Source organism: Vigna unguiculata, chromosome 8 (assembly GCF_037176805.1).
Source record: "Vigna unguiculata cultivar grain cowpea cultivar isolate G323 ecotype 2 chromosome 8, ASM3717680v1, whole genome shotgun sequence".
Lineage (NCBI taxonomy): Eukaryota > Viridiplantae > Streptophyta > Magnoliopsida > Fabales > Fabaceae > Vigna > Vigna unguiculata.
The window spans coordinates 2,046,560-2,068,144 of record NC_140799.1 but is presented as its reverse complement, the minus strand read 5'-3'; the positions used below and the strand labels follow the sequence as shown (position 1 = coordinate 2,068,144).

The 21,585-nt window shown below is 34.0% G+C and overlaps 5 protein-coding genes and 1 pseudogene across 5 annotated transcripts; 3 read left to right on the top strand and 3 right to left on the bottom strand.

Moving 5' to 3' along the window:
* The first annotated feature begins 176 nt into the window (after positions 1-176).
* LOC114193157 (uncharacterized) lies at positions 177-1,776 on the top strand. Its single transcript, XM_028082864.2, has 2 exons — positions 177-676; positions 1,151-1,776. The coding sequence occupies exon 1, from the start codon at positions 278-280 to the stop codon at positions 629-631; it is 354 nt and encodes a 117-aa protein (XP_027938665.1). The 5' UTR covers positions 177-277; the 3' UTR covers positions 632-676; positions 1,151-1,776.
* Positions 1,777-4,841: 3,065 nt separating this feature from the next.
* Positions 4,842-5,986, top strand: LOC114194642 (uncharacterized). The gene is made up of 2 exons (XM_028084990.2): positions 4,842-5,136; positions 5,400-5,986. Exons 1-2 carry the CDS (start codon positions 4,972-4,974, stop codon positions 5,847-5,849), a joined length of 615 nt encoding a protein of 204 aa, XP_027940791.1. The 5' UTR covers positions 4,842-4,971; the 3' UTR covers positions 5,850-5,986.
* A 492-nt stretch (positions 5,987-6,478) lies between these two features.
* Positions 6,479-9,136, bottom strand: SDH5 (succinate dehydrogenase 5). Its single transcript, XM_028084989.2, has 4 exons — positions 8,849-9,136; positions 7,749-8,059; positions 7,455-7,640; positions 6,479-6,751 (listed from the first exon to the last, which is right to left on the bottom strand). The coding sequence occupies exons 1-4, from the start codon at positions 8,991-8,993 to the stop codon at positions 6,695-6,697; spliced, it is 699 nt and encodes a 232-aa protein (XP_027940790.1). The 5' UTR covers positions 8,994-9,136; the 3' UTR covers positions 6,479-6,694.
* A 2,707-nt stretch (positions 9,137-11,843) lies between these two features.
* LOC114194126 (putative carboxylesterase 12 pseudogene) lies at positions 11,844-13,078 on the top strand (annotated as a pseudogene).
* Positions 13,079-13,146: 68 nt separating this feature from the next.
* Positions 13,147-17,026, bottom strand: LOC114194127 (26S proteasome non-ATPase regulatory subunit 14 homolog). The gene is made up of 6 exons (XM_028084194.2): positions 16,715-17,026; positions 16,459-16,636; positions 16,276-16,357; positions 15,200-15,376; positions 14,940-15,107; positions 13,147-13,544 (listed from the first exon to the last, which is right to left on the bottom strand). The coding sequence occupies exons 1-6, from the start codon at positions 16,854-16,856 to the stop codon at positions 13,353-13,355; spliced, it is 939 nt and encodes a 312-aa protein (XP_027939995.1). The 5' UTR covers positions 16,857-17,026; the 3' UTR covers positions 13,147-13,352.
* Positions 17,027-17,583: 557 nt separating this feature from the next.
* LOC114193735 (patatin-like protein 2) lies at positions 17,584-20,006 on the bottom strand. Its single transcript, XM_085665484.1, has 6 exons — positions 19,772-20,006; positions 19,444-19,625; positions 19,160-19,349; positions 18,634-18,795; positions 18,221-18,523; positions 17,584-18,124 (listed from the first exon to the last, which is right to left on the bottom strand). Exons 1-6 carry the CDS (start codon positions 19,910-19,912, stop codon positions 17,918-17,920), a joined length of 1,185 nt encoding a protein of 394 aa, XP_085521610.1. The 5' UTR covers positions 19,913-20,006; the 3' UTR covers positions 17,584-17,917.
* Between the last annotated feature and the right edge of the window lie 1,579 nt (positions 20,007-21,585).

The following is a 21,585-nucleotide window of genomic DNA, read 5'->3' as shown; positions in this document are numbered from 1 at the left end:
ACTGATTTTCACTTGTGTATTTATATGTTTTTTATAACCATAAAAAGAAATAATTATTAAAATTAAAAAATTATTATTATAATTATTTTAATAAAAATAGTTACCATCGTATAATATAAACAAAATTTTTTCACAATAAATAATTCAGACCCTTTTAAGTTAAGCAATATTTTCCCTTTGTTAAACGGTTTTCTATGCAAGAAACGCAAAATACTTTCTCGATCGTTTGTCTCTTTTTCTCACCAACACTCTAACCGCTTAACGGGATCTCGTGGACATGGGTTCTGTTTCGGGTTCGAGTAAGGTTCACCACTGGAACGTTTTCGACGGCGTGAAGATAATCGCGGCGACGCCGGAGGCGCTGATGGCGGAGATCGACTCTGCGATCTCGGCTATGGAACACTCACGCGCCACCGCTATGCTCGACGCAGACGAGGGATACGACGCGCACGTGGCCGACGAGGCCTACAAGGCGGGCTGCGCCGCCCTCGCCGCCGGGAATCTAGACGAGGCGCTCCGATCACTGAACCTTTCTCTTGCGAAGTGCCCTCCCGACAAAGCCTCCGCGCTCGCAAAACTAAACTCGCTGATCGATCTCGCTTCTCAGCACCTTCAAGCCTCCTCCAAATGACAACGCGTCGTCTCGTTTCGTCGCGATTCTTGTGAATCTTGAACTGTAAGTTGTTTCGAATTGATCTTGTTTTTCTTTATCAATATTGTTTGGAATATGATTGTGATCGATGATATCTGGTTTTGTTACTTCTAAATTCTAACCAATAGCAACATTGACAGGAAATGGATTTTTCCAAGTAAGAACAAAATATCCCCGTTCCTATCAAAGAGAAACAAGCAATAATGTAAAATTCATCATAATTTCATATTAACAACATCGTAGAATGTAGCAACCATGAAGAATCAATGACAAATACAGTGGGAGACGCTGGTCTTTAACATAAAAAAAATAAAACGAAGATCATCGCAACATACCTAATAATTTCACATTTAAGTTTGACTCAGAAACTCAATTTTGCAGAAGAAAAATTAGTTTCAGAAACTCAGTTTGTAAATATAAGTTAAATCCATAGTTAATTTTACAAATTTAGCTTTGGATTAGAGATAATTGTAATGGTTTGTTTGAGCTGATTTTCAGGGGATCACAAAGGATGTTCTGAGGGTTTTCACTCGTGGTACTTTTCGTTGATTAGGAGTGACACTTGCAACCAAAGTCAAGCTGGCGTATACATGTTTTGAGAATTATCCCTCCAACAATGAACCCATCCCTTTTCATTTTCACTCCTCTAACTCCCACACTGAAGAACAAAGCTTGCATTTCTCAATCTTCAACAACTCCACCTTAATTCTTTTGCTCATCTATATTTTTATGGCTTCAAAAGTGAATTTCATAATTTTTAATCATGCACATTGTCACTCCATCTCCCGGTCAGTCAGGTTTGTGATTGTTCCTCCTCGTCTTCATTCGCCCGAATGTGGGCAATGGCTTACCTATATATATCCACGAGAGTGGAGATGTGTATCTCCTGTTAAAATTATAGTATCTGAAAATTTTTTATTTTCTCCTCCTAATCTTATATATTTGAGTCTGGTGCTGCTCTATGGTAGAGACCTATAGTTGAGAATGTCAAATACATGACTTTGACTTGAATAAAAGTGTCCCTGACTTAGAGTCTTAGATCACAGTGTTATGGGGGTATTTCATTTTGTGGTTTTGTAGAATATTGTTTGCAATTTGTTATTCACTCTCCCCTTGCTGTTGAAGATGGTTGTTAGGTTGTAGGGCGTGTTTCCGGATTGTGGTGATTTGTGGCTTGCATTGTTTTTGATGGATTTTGAGAGGATTTGCGGTGTGTTTGTTTTTGTTGGTGGTATGTGTGCTTCGGTGGTTTCATTGAGTGGAAAAAAAAAATCAGGTAATGATTTTTAGAATTATACAGGGTTTCAGTTTTGATTTGATAATAAAAGATGTAAATGGTCATTTATTTTTGTGAAAATGTTTTGAAAATTGTTATGATTTTGAGAACTGGTTTGGAAAATTGTTTTTTAAGTTGAAAATGGATATTTCAAAACAGAGGGAAGGATGACAATGTTTGGAAATAGTGACTTATATATAAAAATATAGTTAGATGGGGATGGATTTTTCGTATAGGATGTTGGTTTGTGTTTTGATAATATTTATGAACACTTTTTTGAAAAAAACCAAATGGATGTTGAAAGTAACAGTTTGGGTGAGCAGTGATTTCCAATATAATTTTTTCGAAAAGCCTTTGGTGTGAATTTGTTAGGAACCAAAACATACGGTAGGAAGACATTTGAATTATTTTTGTATCAAGTAGTTGGAAATTAATAGTTAACATTCTTTTCAATTGATAATGTTATTTTTAAGTGTTGGTAAATGAATACTTTAGTACTTTACTATTGATTGTTGTTATTAATGTGGTGTATGCAAGTTTGCAGCATATACTTTAATAGGTGAAAGAGAAAATAATGTAAGTGTACTGAAATAGTTTAGTCGTGTATTGACGATTTGAATGTGTATTTAAAATATTAAAATAATATTGTATGTATTTCATTTTGTGAATTTGATGATTGTTGTTTGCAATCCGTTGGAAGACAATAGAGATTATTGTTGTATTAGTTAGTGGTTGGAAATAAATAGTTAGCATTCTTTTGAATTGATAAAGTTGTTTTAAGTCTTGGTAAATGAATATTTTAAAATGTTTAGTTGTGAATTAAAGATTTGTATATGTATTTGAAACATTAAAATAGAGAAGAGACAATGCAGAGCTTCACTGTTTTGGGGTGTGCAGTGCTATGACATAAAAGGACACACGCAACTTCAATAGAGAAGAACAACAATGCGATTTGAGCACCACAATACGATTTAGGGACTATACGATTTTAGGCCAAACAAAAACAGTGCAATCCTAACAGCAATACATAGTCTTTTATAACAATATCTTACACTATAATGACATTATTGCTCTTTCACTAAAATAATGTAATGGGACTCCCATTTCCTTAAAATATTAATAAATGAATGCTGTCAATACCCTATTCTAAAAGAACTTCAGTCACTTTTTTCCATAACATAAATCATTTTTTTTCCACATTAGTTTAAAAGAACTTATGGGTAACCTTTTTTTTTACTATATTATTCTAAAAGAACTCAAGTCTTGTGTCTAGGGAAAAAAATGTCAATTTGGAATCTTTTCTACATTTAATGCTTGAAAATAATTGGTCAACTACAGTATCTTGTTGATATAAGGAGAAAGCATAACAAAAACAAAGGCGACAGAATCTTCCATGTAATAAAAAAAAATCAATTGAAAATCCATACTACTTTTATTTGAAAATTTTATCATTTAATAGAGATAAATTTTAATTATCTTGTAATTTTTAATTAAATAATTTATCTTCTTCCTTTTCTTATAATAACAAACATAACAAAATTATTATTATAATTTTTAGAATAAGTATAAATAATTGTTATAATTTTATTAGATAATTTTTATTTATTTATGGGTAATTTTTTATTATAAATAATTATTTTAATTTAAAGGAAAATTTAAATTTAAAAAATGATAAATTTGAAAAAAATGATTAAATTTAAAAAATAATTCCTTAAAAGATAAAATTAATAAGAATTTATATACACAAAAAGAAGAGAATATTTTTTATTTAAATTGCATAATCTTGAAATTTAGTATATTAAAATGTAACGTTTTCAATTATAAATACTAATAATAATAATAATAATAATAATATAAAAAAATTATATATATTTAAATATATCTTTATTTAAAGGAGATTTTTTATGCACACTTTTTTTTTTTACTTTTATCTTTTAAATAAGCGTTATTTTAAACTAAAATAATTACATTCCATTTTATCACTTAAATAATGGTTAATATAAATTTAATTACTTTATAAATAAAATTATTATTTTATTATTTTATCTTTCAAACACTATTTATTTTACAATAATAAAAAAAGAGGTCATGTCCATTAATTAATATAAAAAAAGTTCATTTTAATTTCTTTTACTGAGTCTAAAAGATGATATTTTCATTCGTTTTTTTTTCTTCTTTCTTCTCCCTTTTTCATTAATTATCTCTTTTTATATTAGTAATCCAAATAAGTAAGGCGTTCCTTACTACTTTTTTTTTCAATGACTCATCAGAACTTTTACTTCTCTCATTTTCTCGAAATTAATCTTTTGCACGTACAACAGAATCAGTTTTGATGTCATATCATGCGAGTCAATTTTAACTTTGAAAAGCATGCAACAGGGTCACTTAGGGCAAAACGTAGCGATTCTCCTGTCCCTTTCTGGATTATTTTTGTACCAAATAGCTTCAATTGGAAGATTACTGTTACCATTTAACTCAAATTTATGAGATATAGCAGTTCCTTTTGTTGGGTGGCACGTCCTGTTAAGCATGACTTTAGCTTCAAGTGTTACTCTGAATAAGCACCACTACTTACACAGAGAGACAATTAGATAAAAATAAATACAACAAAGTTTGCAAGAAGTCATTGTTTTGAAACAAGAAGTGGGATTGATCTTCTTAGATAAGATTTCTGAATGTAAGAGTCAAGGGATAAAAAAAAAGGTGTTTGCAAGAAAAAAATTCACTTAACCAGTTATATTTCTTGACAGATATTAGAAATCAATAAAATTTACAAATACTTGGTTAAAAAATATAATGGACCAAAGGGTTTGCTACTTGAAGCAGTCAAACTTAGATTTGAACACTGGGTTGATTTTCTTGCCATTTATTGAAAGTGTTTGTAGCCCATTTAACTTTCCTTTACCTTAAAGAACGGAAAGCTTAGTGGGGGTTTCAGTACCAGGCCACTATCAGTGAAGCATATTAATTTGAGTATCAGCACATACAAAGTGTTTGTATTATATATCCTCTCATGTGAAAAGTTGATCAAGTAATTCCAACAATGGGTGGTGTCTTCTACCATGAGGAGCCAGCGAACCAGAACAAGAGATGCAAATTCCTTGCAGGGTCTCTGAAAGAAGTATTTTTCCACTGTCAAACTTTTACCCGGAGGCTTTCAACTGCAAGCCTTGAGGAGGAATGCCCCATCATCGATGATGTTGATGAGGTACATCAAGTACCTTCATCAAACCCTTTTGAATAGTTCTTGAGTGATATCTGCTAAGTTGTTTCAGCTCAATCAATTCTCAATCCAGAATCATTTCTTCTACCTTAAACCAAATATGTGAACATTTGGGTAAAATCATGTTAGCTGATATTTCAACATGATTTTGTATCGCCTGAAATGAATCCGAGTATGTTAATGTAAGGTGAGTTCCATGTTGAACTATGAAGTAATCTGAGTTGTTCTGTTGTGTACTGTTTTCTCAGATGGTTGTTTCGGCAGTGAGAAGCCGAGCTATGGAGAAACAGAAGCTGAAGCCAAGCCCATTGAGAGATGGTTTTTCCTGGACATATTCTCCTGCAACAAGAGAACTGTTTGTCACAGTGGCACCACAACCAAGGGTGGTGATAGGTGATGGAGAAGATGAGGAAAGAGAAGAGTTTTTTTCCGTAAAAAGTTGTCTGTCATGCTGTTCTTCGAGTGCTGTGAGTGACAAGGCATTTTTTTCTGTGAAGACTAACCTGTCTAGATGTTCAAGCATGAGTGGGGTTGACATGTCAGAGCATTGGAGGCGTTCGATAATTCAAGAGTTTTGCCACTGCGAAGGATGGCCTTTTGGGCTGTGCCGTAAAGCTGTGTTACTTCCACCGCTGCCTAAGTCACCATCTGAGTCATGGTTGTCACGCAAAATACAAAGAAGTACCAAAGTTATCTGAATTTATTTTACTTGCTCTGTCTTTTCAGTTCCAGTTGTGTCTCTTGTAGACTTGTAAGAGAAGTTGGTTGAAGATTTTGGAATAATGGATGTATGGCTCAAGATTCATATATAGACTACATTTAGTTTTAACATATACGTCAAATGAGATAAACAAACTCTTGCACAATTGCGTAATACTTGACTACTTAATCTTGACCAAAATGATGCGAACTATTTGCTCATTCAATCAGATCGTTTTATTAAAAGAATATCAAGCTGTGTTTGGCTCAAACAAATGTAATTTTAATCTTTTTCTCTGATGTATTGACACAACTCATTAATATGTCCATTACAATCCCAGTTTGTAAACTTCATGATTATTAGGAGCAGTTCTTCATGCATATGGTGTCTCCCAATCTTTAATAAATACGCATTCCAGTAAAACCATTATAGCTGCTTCCATGTACGATGTATACTTTTTTGTTACGAGAAGCAATTTTTTTGTGGATTTCAATTAATTTTAATCGATAGCATAAATATGATGAAAAAGTGTTGCTAGCTTTTCTTGTTCTGTTCCGTGTTTCTTGCAGACTAGATGCATATACAAATGAGTAGCTCGATATAATTAGTTAACTTCTTGACTTGTCATTTACTTGTTAACTTGTGGAAATGACATTCAAAATGAAATATAACGCTGTTTAAGGATATTCCCAGTTAACAAAGTTAAGCGCTCTTATTTCTACGCTATCAAACGCTTGACAGCAGAAAGGTCAGAAGAAAACCAATGGAAGGGTCTACGGACATCAAAAGCAAGATAGGAAACACGAACAAACAATTACATGCACTGTTTCTTGAATATTTCTTCTAAGCTCTTTGCTCAACGTATGAACCGGCAAGTCCAGAAGTTCCAAGAACAGTAACCTGCAACAGTAACCTCGGATTAGACAAGGGAATGGGAATTGGTATGCAATTTTGAATGTAGCAATGCTATTTGCCATGGAAGTAACTGAACAAAAAAAGTGAAGTTGAAAAACACAAATAAAAACGCAATTGACTGATCAAAATAAATTTCCTGACATTTTTTCTTTTTCTTTAGTTATTTTCTGAAGGCATATTCTTGCTACTTATATTTTTCTTACTAATAACCATATAGGATAGACTACCGAGTACAAAATGCATGGAGTAATTTAAGAAAGCACACGCAAAAAGTTAAAAGACATTCCAGCAAACAAGACACAATAACATTTGACAACACATCTTAAAAGATCTAAAGAACTAAACCATGTTGCAACTTGCAAGTGCACACAAAAACAGGAAATCAGACTTTTTGATGATATCTGCCATGATGGTTTTGAGGAACCCTCATCAAAAACTTCCAATGGTGTTACCATCTTCAAATGGCAGTGCCATGGTGTCGACCACAGGGAATGACAGATGCCAATTATCATGAAAGTGGCAGATTTTGGGTATGTCTCACCTCATATTCCTCATTCAGTGAATGGAAATAGAATGTTATGCCCAGGTCATGTGAAAAAAAGAGAGAGAAGCAATGCAAATCCCATTGGCTACCATGCACAAACTACTACATAAACGGGCAATAACAAGTGAAAATATAAGATGATACCTTTCCCCACTCAGCACCAAGGCCACTGCATCTCATCTTTAAGTGAATCATGCTTGCGCCCAACTCTACCTCCACCTTTTTCCGCAGATAATTCTCGTCGGGTCCAAAGGAATTCAAATAGGTGGAGTAACGATCAAAAATGAGATTAAGAGCACTTTTTATATGAGTAGGTAATGGCTTTACATCCTGCAAAAAGAAATCCAATCATCAGCAGCCAAATGAGGTGGGTAAATTAGAATAGAATGCAATGCAATGGTGCAACATTTTACAGGTACAAGTTTAAACGAGAAATACCTCGCCACTCACTCCAATACTGTCATCAATTTCCAGTTTCAAGCTGACTAGAATCCCACCAAACTCCTCAACAGCTTGAGCTGCCCGGAACACATTCTCCACAACCTCCTTGCCAGCCTTGTCATCAGTGTTTCTAGACAACACTTTCTTAACGTCAGAAACAACAGAATCCGGAAGCTCACTCCAATTTACTGCCAACAAATCTTTGAAAACATTGTAAAGTTCAGGGTCTTTAATATTGGGCAGGTGAGTCACATCTTCGCTAAAGAATCGCATGCTCCCTAAACCCATCGAGAAAGGAGACCTGCATTCTGTGTATATTTTTCCAAGCAAAACCAATTCAGCATACAACAGCCATCCTCGAACAGAACACTCTAACTCAATCAGCAAAGATTCTATTTCGATAAATTTCTCAACAAACACTTGCAGAAGAATAAAACAAGAAGACAAACTGAACTAATCTTCTCTCGTTAGTTAAAACTAATTTATGCACATTCTCATTCAGCTTCTCCAAAAGTTGATTTTATCTCATGCAAAACCAATTTCAACTCGTAACAGAAACTTAGCAACTTCATTTTCTCTTCTTATTTTCTTTTCCAGCATCTTCTAATTCTAATTGAGAAGTCCACCAAACAAACCAAAGTCTCAAAAAAACCTCAAAGCACGTCGAGAGTGAACCAGATACAACATTTTTTTTTCTTTAATGAAGATGTGAATAACCAATTTCATCACGAAAAGAAAACGGTGCCACTAACAACATGAAAATCACTGCCAATATTTTAACCAGCATACAAAGCCGATACTATAACAACGGAATGATTCAATTGTGGAGTCAGATACCAATCGAAGTATCGAAAATAACGGAGACATGCTATTCCAGTCACAATAAACGGAACACGAACACTATTACACTAGTTTATTGTCCGTACAAGCGTCATCTACCAGTACATTGAAAATGAGTCAGATTAATCCAATTCGATAAAAATCGTATCCAAATTGTGCGGGAAAAAGTGCAAACGACGTCGAATTAACAATAGAAGATGCAGAAGGAAAACCTAACAGAATATAAAAGACGAAACGGTAGGATAGAGAGAGAGTACCTGAGGAAGAGGGAGAAGGAAAGGGATTGGGAGAAGGAGAGAGAAGCGAGGTTGAACGAAGGATATGGTTGGTGGAAGAAAAAGCGTGATAAGATCTGCAACTCAGTGATCGGAACAGTGATCTGAGACGCATCATTTTCTCCATCTTCGTTTGTTCGTTCTTTCTTTCTTCGGTTCACAGTTCAAAGCCTGCAAAGGGAAAACTCAGAAGACACACGCGACCTACCAACACTAACACAACAAAACTTCTGCAACTATTTTTTTTTCGCCCTCTATTTTTTTCTGTAGTGGAAACGTATTTATATTATTGGTTAATTTTAGGCTATGTAAGTATATATTTAGTATAAGAATATGTTTGTATGGAAAATCCTTAACTTACATTTTTTTAATGATAATTTATTCTATATTTAGAGTTAAATTAAGAAAATTTGGACACTGAAACACTTAATTAAGAAGCACAAGTTGTTACTACTGTACCACCCAATATTAATATATTGAGAAATTAGTTTTTAACAACATATTATAGTTTCTCTCATCTCTCTATTACATAAGGTGGTTGATTATAATTAAGTAAAGGAAAATGGTAGGAATTATAATACTAAGAACTTGTTCACCTTCAGATCAAGAACCATTAACTCAAAGGGTGAGAGCAATTCATGTAATTCATTTATACTGATTGATCATATTAATACCAAACAATTTAAAAGTATAGGTTCACATCTTATTGATACTAAATGATGTAAAACTATTGGAGGTTCATGAATTAAACTTTTCCAAAAAAAAAAGTCAAATATTTTTGTAAATAAATAAATAATAAACTTTGAATCAATCAATTTTTTAAAGAAAAAATGGTTTAGGTTTTTTACAATACTATATTAAAAGTTGTTTGAATTTTCAAAGCACATAATCTAAGTTTAATATAGATGAGATTTGTATGAGATAAAGGGGCAAGAGAAAAATACAAAAAATTATATAATTACCTTCACTTTTACAAGGAAATGTATCTTCTTGTTTACTTATCACCATTAATTAAATTTATTAATTTTTAACTTCTACTTTTAAAAAATTACTCTTCAAAAAAAAAATCATGTGTGTTTAAGGATTACAAAACAGGTCAGTTCAATCATTTTGATCTGATCTGTCCGTAATCCGTGAAAAAAAGGATAGGATCGATATCAAACAGAAACAGACCAATAATAGTAACACACCTTATATAGGACGACCGAATTGGTCTATTCTTTCTCAATTTATTTTCAAAATTTTTAATTTTTTTTTATTTTAAAATTTGTTTATGTATACATATAAATTATATTAAAAACATATTTAATCTTATAAAATATTTTCTAAACTTTTAATTGATTAGTTAATATTTTTAATTAGAGATAAATTAAAATAATTATTTCATTTATATGTTATATTATTATATTATAATTAATAATTAAAACCTAAATTTAAATTACAATACTATTATATATTTATACCTTTTCAAAAATATGATAAAAAATAAAAAAAAAAAATTATTATTTATTTAATTTTTAATGTAAACTAAAATCAACCAAAATCGGGACAGATTGCTATGGATTTTAGTCTGTCAAATTGATAGATTGGACAAATTAAGCCAAAATAGATTGATGGATTAAAATCTTAAATCGACTCATCCTTTTTAACACGACCCAACCCATTTTATTATCCCAAATGTATTAAACTTATATCATATTAGAAAAGTAAACAAGTAAGAAAAATAAATGTGTTTTATTTATTTAAAAACAACTTAATTAGTTAAGACAACTCTTAAGAAGTTGCACAATTTTTTTAGTTGATCAAAAAAATATTTTAATAAACTAAAACCACTTAAAAATTAGTAACTTTAGTCAATTAACAATATAGTTTAATGATCAAAACGAAGTCAATTACATTTATTAAATTTTTAAACAGTTTTAGTCAATTAAAAAAAAAAGGTTAATTGGTAAAAGTATTGTACCTTACAAATCCATCAAAACAACATTAAAGTACTTTCTAATGAACTAAAATTGAATAAAGGTTCTTAACATTTCTAAAATAATTTCTATAAAATCTAACCAAAACCAATGAATGAAAACTTATTTATAACACTTAAAATACTAAAATTATAACAAAAAGATAATATCACCTATAATATCAACTTTTCAATATACTTAATAATAAATAAATTTATTCATGCATAATGAAAGAAAATAAATAAGAATTAATGCCTTAAACACTGAACCAATAGCCCTAATTTAAAAGAAAAAACAATAAAAAAGACTTATTATATTTTGGACTAAGTCACAAATTAAATGTCCAAATATTATTTTTCTTTGATACTAAACACACAATCACTTCGATTCTTAAAAGTATCCGTGTTAATCAAATGCTTGAAAGTATTACAATTAAAGAAAGAAATTCGGAAAATGTAATTCATCTATTTGTTTAGTCTTGTCGTTAGAAAAAAAAAATTCTATTCAAGTGCTTACCATTATTGTCATTTTGATTCATGAAGTTTATTAACTTAAGTCATTTTCAACGTGGAATTATTCATTTGTCAAAATAAGTTCTTAATCATAATCCCTTGTTGTCATTTTAATCTCTAAACGTGTAAGGAGACTACAATAATTAGGTTTAGGGATTAAAACATATTAAAGCAAGATGATTAAGTGACTGGGATTCACTAATTGAATCAGAGTAGAAGCTTCAAAATTCTTCGAAGAGGAACACCAACACTGTTTATTCAAATCCTCAAATTTCTTCAGAGCTTAACGACGAAGAGGAAGATATAAGCTATTAATTTCAGAAATGAAATCTTAAATTCAAAAACAAAAATAATCATTCGTGAGACAGAGTGTTTTAAAGATACGATGGTAATTAATTCCAAAATATTATTTGAATTTGAATGTGAGTAAAAATATTGTACTTTGATATTACTACATGAAGAACATAAGATATGAAATTTTGCATGATGAAACCTTATCGTAATAGTGCAAGAAGTAGCCACAAAACATAAGTGGATGGTGATAGTTCTCCATGTAGTTTATCTATCGCCATTTCTTTCTCTCTCTCAATCACTCACTCACTTCAATGGACAACGACACTCACGCGCCGGCCACCGCAGAGGCAGAAGTAGCACACGATTTCCCCGGCCTCATCCGTGTCTTCACCGACGGTCGCATCCAACGTTTCAAAGGAACCGACGTCGTTCCACCCTCCACCCCCACCACTCACCCCGTTTCATCAAAAGACGTCACTCTCAACCCTCATTCCACTCTCTCCGCTCGCCTCTTCCTCCCGACACCTCCATCCACCACCACCAACCAGCGCCGCAGCCTCCCTCTCTTGGTCTACTTCCACGGCGGTGGCTTCTGCACCTCCTCCCCCTTCACGTCAACCTACCACCACTACATCGCAGCTGTCGCCGCCGAAGCCAAGCTCGTCGCCGTCTCCGTCGAGTACAGGCTGGCCCCGGAGCACCCTATTCCGGCAGCGTACGAGGATTCGTGGGCTGCACTGCAATGGGTCGCGTCACACCGCAGTAACGCTGGACCAGAGCCTTGGTTGAATGAAAATGTAGACTTCGGAAGAGTGTTCTTGGCCGGGGACAGTGCCGGTGCCAACATAGTGCATAACTTAACAATGTTACTTGGGGACCCGGATTGGGACATTGGAATAGACATCCTAGGAGTTTGTCTTGTCCACCCGTATTTTTGGGGTTCGGTTCCTTTCGGATCCGAGACCATGGATTTGGATAAGAAGGCCGTGCTGGACCGGCTGGCCCTTTGTGTGTCCGGAGTCGCCGGACAATGATGACCCACGGGTTAACCCGGTGGGGGAGGAAGCACCAAGCTTGGCATGGCTAGGGTGCAGGAGGGTGCTGGTTTGTGTGGCGGAGAAGGATGTGCTGAAGGAGAGAGGGTGGATTTATTACAATGCTTTGAGTAGGAGTGGGTGGATGGGGGTGGTGGAAATTAAGGAGACTCAAGGGGAGGGTCATGTCTTTCATCTTCTTGACTTGGCTAGTGACAAGGCTCAGGATTTGATCAAACGCTTGGCTCTTTTCTTCAACAGAGATCAGCCTCCTTCAATTTAATGCATTGGTTCCAATTCATTCGTGTTTTAAGTATGCTTTCAAAACTGTGAAAATGTCTCTAAAATTGATTAGTAGTAGACTATTTATAAATTTCAAAGACTGAACTAAAGCTCAAATGCAGTTTTAATGGATCCGTGTTTCCAGATACACCTGAATCAACACGTTTATGTAGAAGATCCTACTCTTGGCAAATAATAAATAAACAAATAAATAAAACTTTTAGCTCATGATCAAGAAGAGGGATTAAAATATGTTTCTTTCTCATCCTCTAACATGTAACTCCTGCATTTTAAAGAACACACAAAAATACGAATACCCGTGATAAAACAATTTCTGTTGACAAACTTGTCAGAAGTATTTAATGAAATGCTGCTGTAAGGAGGAATACATTGGACAATGCTAACTCTAGAAAACAACAGTGTCGAGCATCATTCCCAAAGTCTGAACAATGTTTGATGACATCAAATTGGAAACGTGCTCTTCCAGGTGCTTCTTCGCATCTTGCCTTCCCACATTTGCAATTGCGAGTTTTTCAGGTGGCAACTCATCTTCTTCCTGCACTGCCTTGTTGTACTTGGATGCTAAATTTAGCATCTCCTGCATCACCAGAAATAAAAACATTATCTCCTGAATTTCTCATTCAGCTTATTTTCTGAATAAACGGTTGCTAGTTTCCCCCCCTTTACTCATCAGAGAGAGGATCTTTGAAATAAAGGCAAGTATTTCCTAAAAATAATCCCAACCTGTAGTTTAACTTATTTTGAAATTGTCAGCTTTTAACGAGTTTTTGAAAAGTGATAATTTCCTTGATTTTTTTTTTCAACCAGGCAGTATTTATATATACGTTACGAGCAGGTTTCAACTTATAACAGAATATTTTCCTGGCAGCAGGAGTTTTATCTTGTTTCTTTTCAAATATATTATATATTTAATTCAACGTTTTGAAATTAACACTTAATAAGTGTCTGTACTCTGTCACAGAACAAGGCTGCTCCGCACCACTACACTGCTATTGCAACATCTTCATGTCGAGGATGGAGCTTTTAATACCAAAATCACTATATTTCCATTCCAAACTCTATGTGTCTCAACAGCACCAAAGAAAATTCTAAAACAAAGCTAACAATGTATGATGAATTTATTGTTCTTATTTCAAAACACCTTTAGTTCGTCCAGTCATTCGACCTCAACCTATTGGTATAGTTCATTGAATTGCACTTTAACAAGAATGATTTATATAATTCAAATGGACATCAACAAAAACGTTTTGTATGGCACTCTCTCCTTGAAGATAGATGTCTAGCAGACTAACCAATAGGTTTCCTTGATCTAACTTTATTGAACCATGCTTATAAGCTCAATAAAGCTATGTGGCCACATTGATTGATGCCATGCCCATCACTAAATCGATGTCCACAACTAGTCCCCTTCTCCCCTTAATCTAATGTGTATTGTGGTCGTGTCACTTATCACCAGCTTAATATTTGTTTCCTTCAATACCTAACCATAACTTAATGTAGTGCATCCAATGTCCTTTTCATTCGTATAGGGAGATTAAAGTTTGTTAGCTAATTTTGTATTCTCATGTTCCTAAATGTTTCTATAACTATCATGCACCTTATACGACAATAATCAGTGAAAACCATTTTATTTTATATCTCTTTACGAGTGAGAGGGGAAAAGAAGTTGAGAGACAAGGAAACGACAGAAAGAATAAAAAAATCAACCAATTAGTATACTAAGTTTCTGAAATTTACTAAACCATGTCACAGAATTTCCAATTGAGAGCCATATCAATCCTTTACTGCAGTGTGAAAAGTCAAGAAAGTGCGTGGTAACATTTGAACAGTATTTTGTCTTGTGTATTATTTGTGCAAGGCTCATGTATGCAATAAATTAAACAAATAAAAAGTTAAACTGGGGAGAAGAAAACAGAAATTAAAAGGTTGAATGATCTACATTCATATTTCACAATGAAAACTCTTAACTAACCTGAACAGTCTGTTCATTAGTTTTCGAATGTGAATCAAAGCGTCTGAGTGTCAAACCATCGGTCCACTTCTTTTTGTGAAGGTTAAGCAACATCTTCTCTTCAAGTTCATTCTTTCTGTAATTGATTGCTATGGAGTAATAATGTCTATTCAATCCATGGATCAGAGCCTAAAAAGGAGATTGCAAAAACAATTGCAAAAACAATAAGTAACAACAAAAGGCAAAAACAGAGCAGCATAAGGAAGTAAAGGAACACTCACTTGGATAGATGGCTTGTTTAAATGGCCTAAGTTGGAAGTTGTCTGTCGTGGTTCCTGACCCAGCATCATAGTTTGTGGATTAATCAGCCGGAAAGCATCAATTACCACTTTGCCTTTAACACTCTGAATGGGATCCACCACCACAGCCACTGCACGTTGATTTAAAGCCTCGAAACTCTGCATTAGAAAGTACATACATATTACATATAACTATGTAAAACCAAAATCCCTAATGGAACAAGGGTTTATAATGGCTAACTTAACCAAATCCCATGTGTAACCTGTCTAAAACCACATTAAGTTTTAACCATTAATTGTCCCATTCATTCATTCATTCATTCATTCATTCATATCACAGAGTATATTGTGCTAACTTTTCTTAATTCCATTGTACCTACTTAAATTGCAAGAATGAAAATACTAAGCATTCTTCTATCAATATTTAAGTACAGTAAAGTTTTATGACTCGAGCATTATTTCTTCTCGAGTTTCCAACCCTCACAACTAGAATCATTCCAATCTAAGATTGGGATGCAATGAGATACACATACAATCCTACACCAAGCAATCCATCCCTCTCCCCATTAGCACTTCCCAAGCATCTACTTAATATATATTAGTTTTAATCAATTAATGCTTCTTTATTTGAGCCAAAGCACAGATATCACTTGTCTATACATCCATATTACCAATAACAAAAGGTAATTTTCCATCTTCACTTTTACATCACAAGTTCCACATAAATAAAGTTTTAATTTGTATAAATATATAAAAACATATTTGTTCACAACTAATGCACTATCAAGGATCACAACAAAACCGTGACTGAGATCATAGCTTAAAACCTTAGATGTATCACAATTAGCATGTGCCTCATTTTTTCGTAAAGAACAACAAGAAAACAAATGTTATATGGATAACACAGTGTCAGTCAGCTCAATTACAGATCTTTCATTTCAGAAAAGGAAGTAAATGTCATACACACCTATTAATTGCTCACTTAGTTTCAAATTTAACTTTTAAGCACAAACATATGCCACCATGATGAACTAAAGATCAAAGAACCAGCCAAAAACCTGTTGGGTGTTAATATCCACTCCAGAAAGCCAACACCCGAATCCCGGATGCGAGTGATACCACCCCACAACCATCTCCGGCCTGCAACGACAAACCAACAGCGTTTCAACCATCCATATGTGTACCACAAGCAAATCCTCTCTCACAAAAACAACGAAACTTTAAACGAACCCAAAAAGTACCTTCCAGTCTGCTTCAACATATCAAGCATATTAGTCTGAAAAACATGATCAACGGCTTCAACGCTCACACCGGTCCCACTCTGAGGCATCGCAAACACATCCACAACGCGCACGGTGTACTCATCCACGAACTCCCCCAACATCAGACCCATCACTTCCATGGGTACCCCAGCTCTTCCTGCACAGAAAATTAGGGTTTTTTATAAATTCGGGCTAACGAAACAAGAAAAGGGATCGAGAAAGAAGAAAAAAGTACCGTGTTTGAGCATTTTGAGAAGCGCGAGAGAGGAGATGTAAACTTGCTCGGAGGAATCAAGGGTGGGGGAATCTGGTGGGGGGTGCCCTAGGGCTCCGCCTGCACCGGCGAACATCCTCTGAAGCCTCTCCATCCCCGACATGACGATGATGATGATGGAAGCTAGAAGAACCTCAAATCTTAGTTTTCTTTTGTTTCACGAAAACAAAGATTGCTTCCTCTCTTGGAAACTATCCTTATGTTACTGATAATTATGGTTCCTCAGTGAAGACGGAGATATGATTAAATACGACTTACGTTGACGTTTCGATCAAGAAATTGTTAAAAGAAATAAAAATCAAAAAGAAAGTCTCATACGGTAATTGGGTCCGTATGCAAAAACGGCCCATTTATAAATTTTGTTAGTACTAGAATGTTATCAATTTCTTTTTGTACCCCAGATTTTCTTGTACACGCCAGATTTTTTAAATTACTTATTTTGTCCTTTGTGATTTATACATCAACCTTCGTAGCCCCATTTTTTTTTTCTGCTTATCCGCTAATTTTTCTGCTTTTCTTTTCTCTTAGTTGCATTGGACATTAAGGTTTTGACAAAGGAATTAGTTGAAGATTAAGGTTTTTAAAAGTTTGAGGGTCAGGGACTCATTTTGTTACCGGTATTTTTTTTCATAGTTTCTGAACAAAATGATGATGCTTGCATTGGTTTTCAATAAAATTTTAGATTGTGCAATTTTTCAATAACTCTTTGGTTTTTTATTCTAATAATTATTATATAACTACTATAATTCATAATGTTGGTTTACTTTACTTTTAATTTTGTTTTTTATTTAGTTTTAGGGTATACCGAATTAAGAATTTGGGAATAACAATGAAATCAAGAATAATATATACGAATTTATATTACTGCAGTTGATTTACAACTGATGTACAAAAGGCAAGCAAAAACAAAAAGATAATAAACCAGTCCTGAGGTTATAGTTTTTTCCCTCTACGTCAAACACGAGTTCTATTAAGAAATGCCACAGAAAAGTTACGAGAAAGAAAAAAAAAAACATGATGAGTACAGAATGAAGAGAACTAGAAGGGGTTCTTAGTGTGTGGGGATCTCATTTGACGGAGCCTCCTCTCTTGCGACAGTATTTTTGAAAACCAGAAACCATTAACAATCGATGTCATTCTAAACCAACCAGATGAATGTAGTTGTTATGAACAATGTTGTTGTTTTTGAACTAACCTTGTAAGAGCTTGTTGATTAGTTTCCCCGTTTTTGAGTGGCTCAAAGAGACCATTCTCTAAATTAACCCTAGAGACTGCTTTCTTCAACAGATTTTCACCGATTCTACTAAGCTTCTCCAGGTTCTCCTTCGTAGCAATGTCAACTGAAGAATCCGTTCCAGACAATGTGTCATCCTGCAATTTATGTTCTTCATCCATTAGCTTCATAATATATATATATAGTATTTGACCAATTATGCATGCATGCTCATAAAAATATTAATTAATTACCTGAATTCGAAGGTAATTATCTTCTGAGCGAAGTGCTTGAGTGACAGCAGATAAATGGAAGTCAACCATATCTGCACTCGACTGAGTAAAAACATCGGTTAAGGGAGTGCTGCCATCGTAGGTTAGCCAATCCAACAACCCCCATTTGCTTGCAATTTTAGCATTGAATTTTTCCTCATTTTTTGCTGTTCCAGTGCCTATTGAAATTATCAGGAACCGATTATATTCCATAGGCTTCATGGGAAAAAAATCAGAGTTTTGCTTCATGATTTGCTTTGTAACTTCGTTCATGGCAACTAAGGTCTGCATCATCGTCAAATTCGGAAAACAAAACAAGTTACTGATACATTCCAATATACAGTAATAAATGTGAAAACAAGAATTGATTAGTGAATAATTATGGTTATACGTACCGGGTTATTTGCACAGACGCCACCATCAATGAGATTGAATTCGTGTATGTTCCCTTCAGAATCTTGGTTCTTGAAATTGTGTGCTGGGAGATAAGTTGGTGCAGCGGAAGTGCTTATGCATATGTCTGAGAGTTTAGCATCCAAGCAAGTAGACATCTTCATCTGCATCAATTCATTTCAAACCTTACTCTGTTACTTTCTTTCTCACCTTTCTATCAATTTAATTCTCTTCGGTGTTAATATATATATTAACATTGACATATACATTTAAAAAAAGGGAAAATAAAAGACCGGAACCAACTTAGTTTTACTTTTTCCTAAACTGATATCATCAACGTATTTTGAAAAACTGAAAGACAACTATTTTTGTTTTATTAGGGGAAAATTGTTTAGTCAAAATTTCAACCCCAGGAGTCCAACGAGAACCATAAACAAATAAATATATATAGGTCCCAAACACCAGGAAAGTGGAAAGAAAATTCCTTTGAAAAGTGAAAAGAAAAGAGAAAGAGAGAGGAAGGTTAACCTGATAGGAAGAAAAAATAATGGGTTGCATAGATTTGATGTCGAAGGTGGGAATGACAACGTTGGTGAGAGTCTGATGCAATCGAATCTCTCCAAGTTTCTCTCTGACCACCTGATGAAGGTATTTGCCATCGTATTTGGGTCCTCCCAAAGATCTTACCAAGTTTGCTATTATAGTCCCACCAAGGCCACTGCATATACAAGTACATTTAAATGATCAAAAAAATGAATAAGGAAAGACAGAGATGCATGCATGATGCAACAACATTAATGAACGACAATGACCTTTGCTGTGGGAAAATCTTAGGACAGTGTTCCAAGTAAAAGGGCCTGATGTCTTTGGCAGCAAAAAGTGGTCGATTGTTTTTTCCTGGAGCAGTGAGCATAGCTGTTACAAGACCTCCCGTGCTTGTTCCTGATATCACATCAAAATAATCTGCAAGCCTTGCCTCTGGACCATCCAACTCCTGCATTTTCATCGTGTACATGTATATATCAATATCATTATTTATTTAACATGTCAGTTAATTTCATTTCTCATGAATGGAACTTGATTAATGAATAATTAGTATAGTTTGATGGGTAATGAATTAGGTTTTGGATATACATATACCTGAAGCTGAGACTCAAGGAAATCAATAATGGTGGCGGGGATGATGCCCCTGATGCCACCACCATCGATGCTAAGAATGGTTACCAAGTTTCCATAAGTTGGAGGCTGAATTTGTTCAACGGATGACTCTGATATCTGCATGCTTAATTTGTGGCTGCGAAATCAAAGGGTGTAGTTTGTTTATGAACAGAAAGCAATGTGCAACTAAAAAGATTGAGGGTAGCGAAGTAGGCACGGGTGCAGTGGTGTATATATAGTGGGAGGTGGAGGCAGTAAAAAAGATGAGAAAGTATTTAATATTGAAGGAAGACAGAGTCAATGTAGAAATGTTGTGCCTAATTTTGATGGTAAAAGACGACTGCATAACTTTCCTAGCTGACCCTCTGATGGAGATGGCGATAACTATTTATTTACTAAAATATTTATGAAACCTGTGAATGCCATACAGAGTGAAGCATGAAGCATTCTTTAGATTTGAAGGAGACATGTGAAGAAAAAATACACACGGCACTTAGTGACATCAAAAGAATTTATAGCAATCTATTTAATTCCAAGCATTGTTATTATTATTCATTTAAATCTGTTTGATAAAAGCCGTATAAAAGTACTCATTTTTTTCAAGTATATTATAGCAGAGAGTCACCACCCATAGTTCAGTTCCTTTCAAAGTGATTTAATTAGATGTTGTAAAATGGAGATGGGAAAGTGAGATTGAAAGAATTAGAATAGTACTAACTAATAGAGCATTATACTAATTTTAAAAAGTTTATTAGTGCTTCCTGCAAAGATTGAGATATATGTTTTTGCAACTTGTTACCATCACCAAAACTTTACATTTTCCAGCCGCCTCTCAAAACACTTCTAGAATCTTATCAAAGTGCGCAAATTTTTAATACTTAACATGAAATTATATATCGAATGATTTCATCCCTTTCCAATCTTTAGAACACATAAATAAAATCACAATTGTAAAAGAGGAAAAAACAAGAAATTATAACTCTTTATTCAGTACAACGAAATACAATTCATCGATAAAAGAAAAATTTTCTTGACAGATTATGAAATTTAAAATATCTTTAGAAATATTCACTGACAATGAATTTGTTAGCAATAGTTAGTAAATTAATTTTTCATGCAACAGAACTATCTTTTATGCTGCGTTCAATTGAAAGACAAGATTTGAGAGGTGGACAGATTTGAGTGAATTTAAGAGTGAATTATATGTTATTTTTTAAAGAAATTTAGAGGTAATTGTGAGTAGATTTAAAACGGATTTTTATAAGTTTGTGAGATATTTGATTGGTGTGATAAAATAAAAAATATGTTTTAATAGGAGTACTTGTGATATTACGATTTTTGCTCTTTATGTAATAAGCAGTATAAATTGATATTTATATGAGTAAAACTTTTTTTAACCGGTAAAATTGAAAAAACAAAATTAACAAAGAAAAATAAGGTTCACCCATCAAGCAGCCACCAATAGTACATGATAACATAAAGTTCATGTACTTAGGATTCGATCTGCACATGTGGGATTGAATCCCCTCCCTTTAAAGCGCACAAATATGTTTCATGTCATGTAGGATCAGATCTCTCACTTTCACGTCCACATAGATCCATTCCATTTGAGGTATGATCAGATCTCTCACTTTTATGCCCACACAAATATGTTTCATTTGAGGTGGGATAAGATCCACCTCTTCAACCAAAGAGGGTAAATTGTATTTCATTTATGAATAAGCTTATATGACCTCCCAATACGCAAGATCGAAAAATGTTAGGTTTATAAGGAGGGGGCATCACTAGGGAGATAC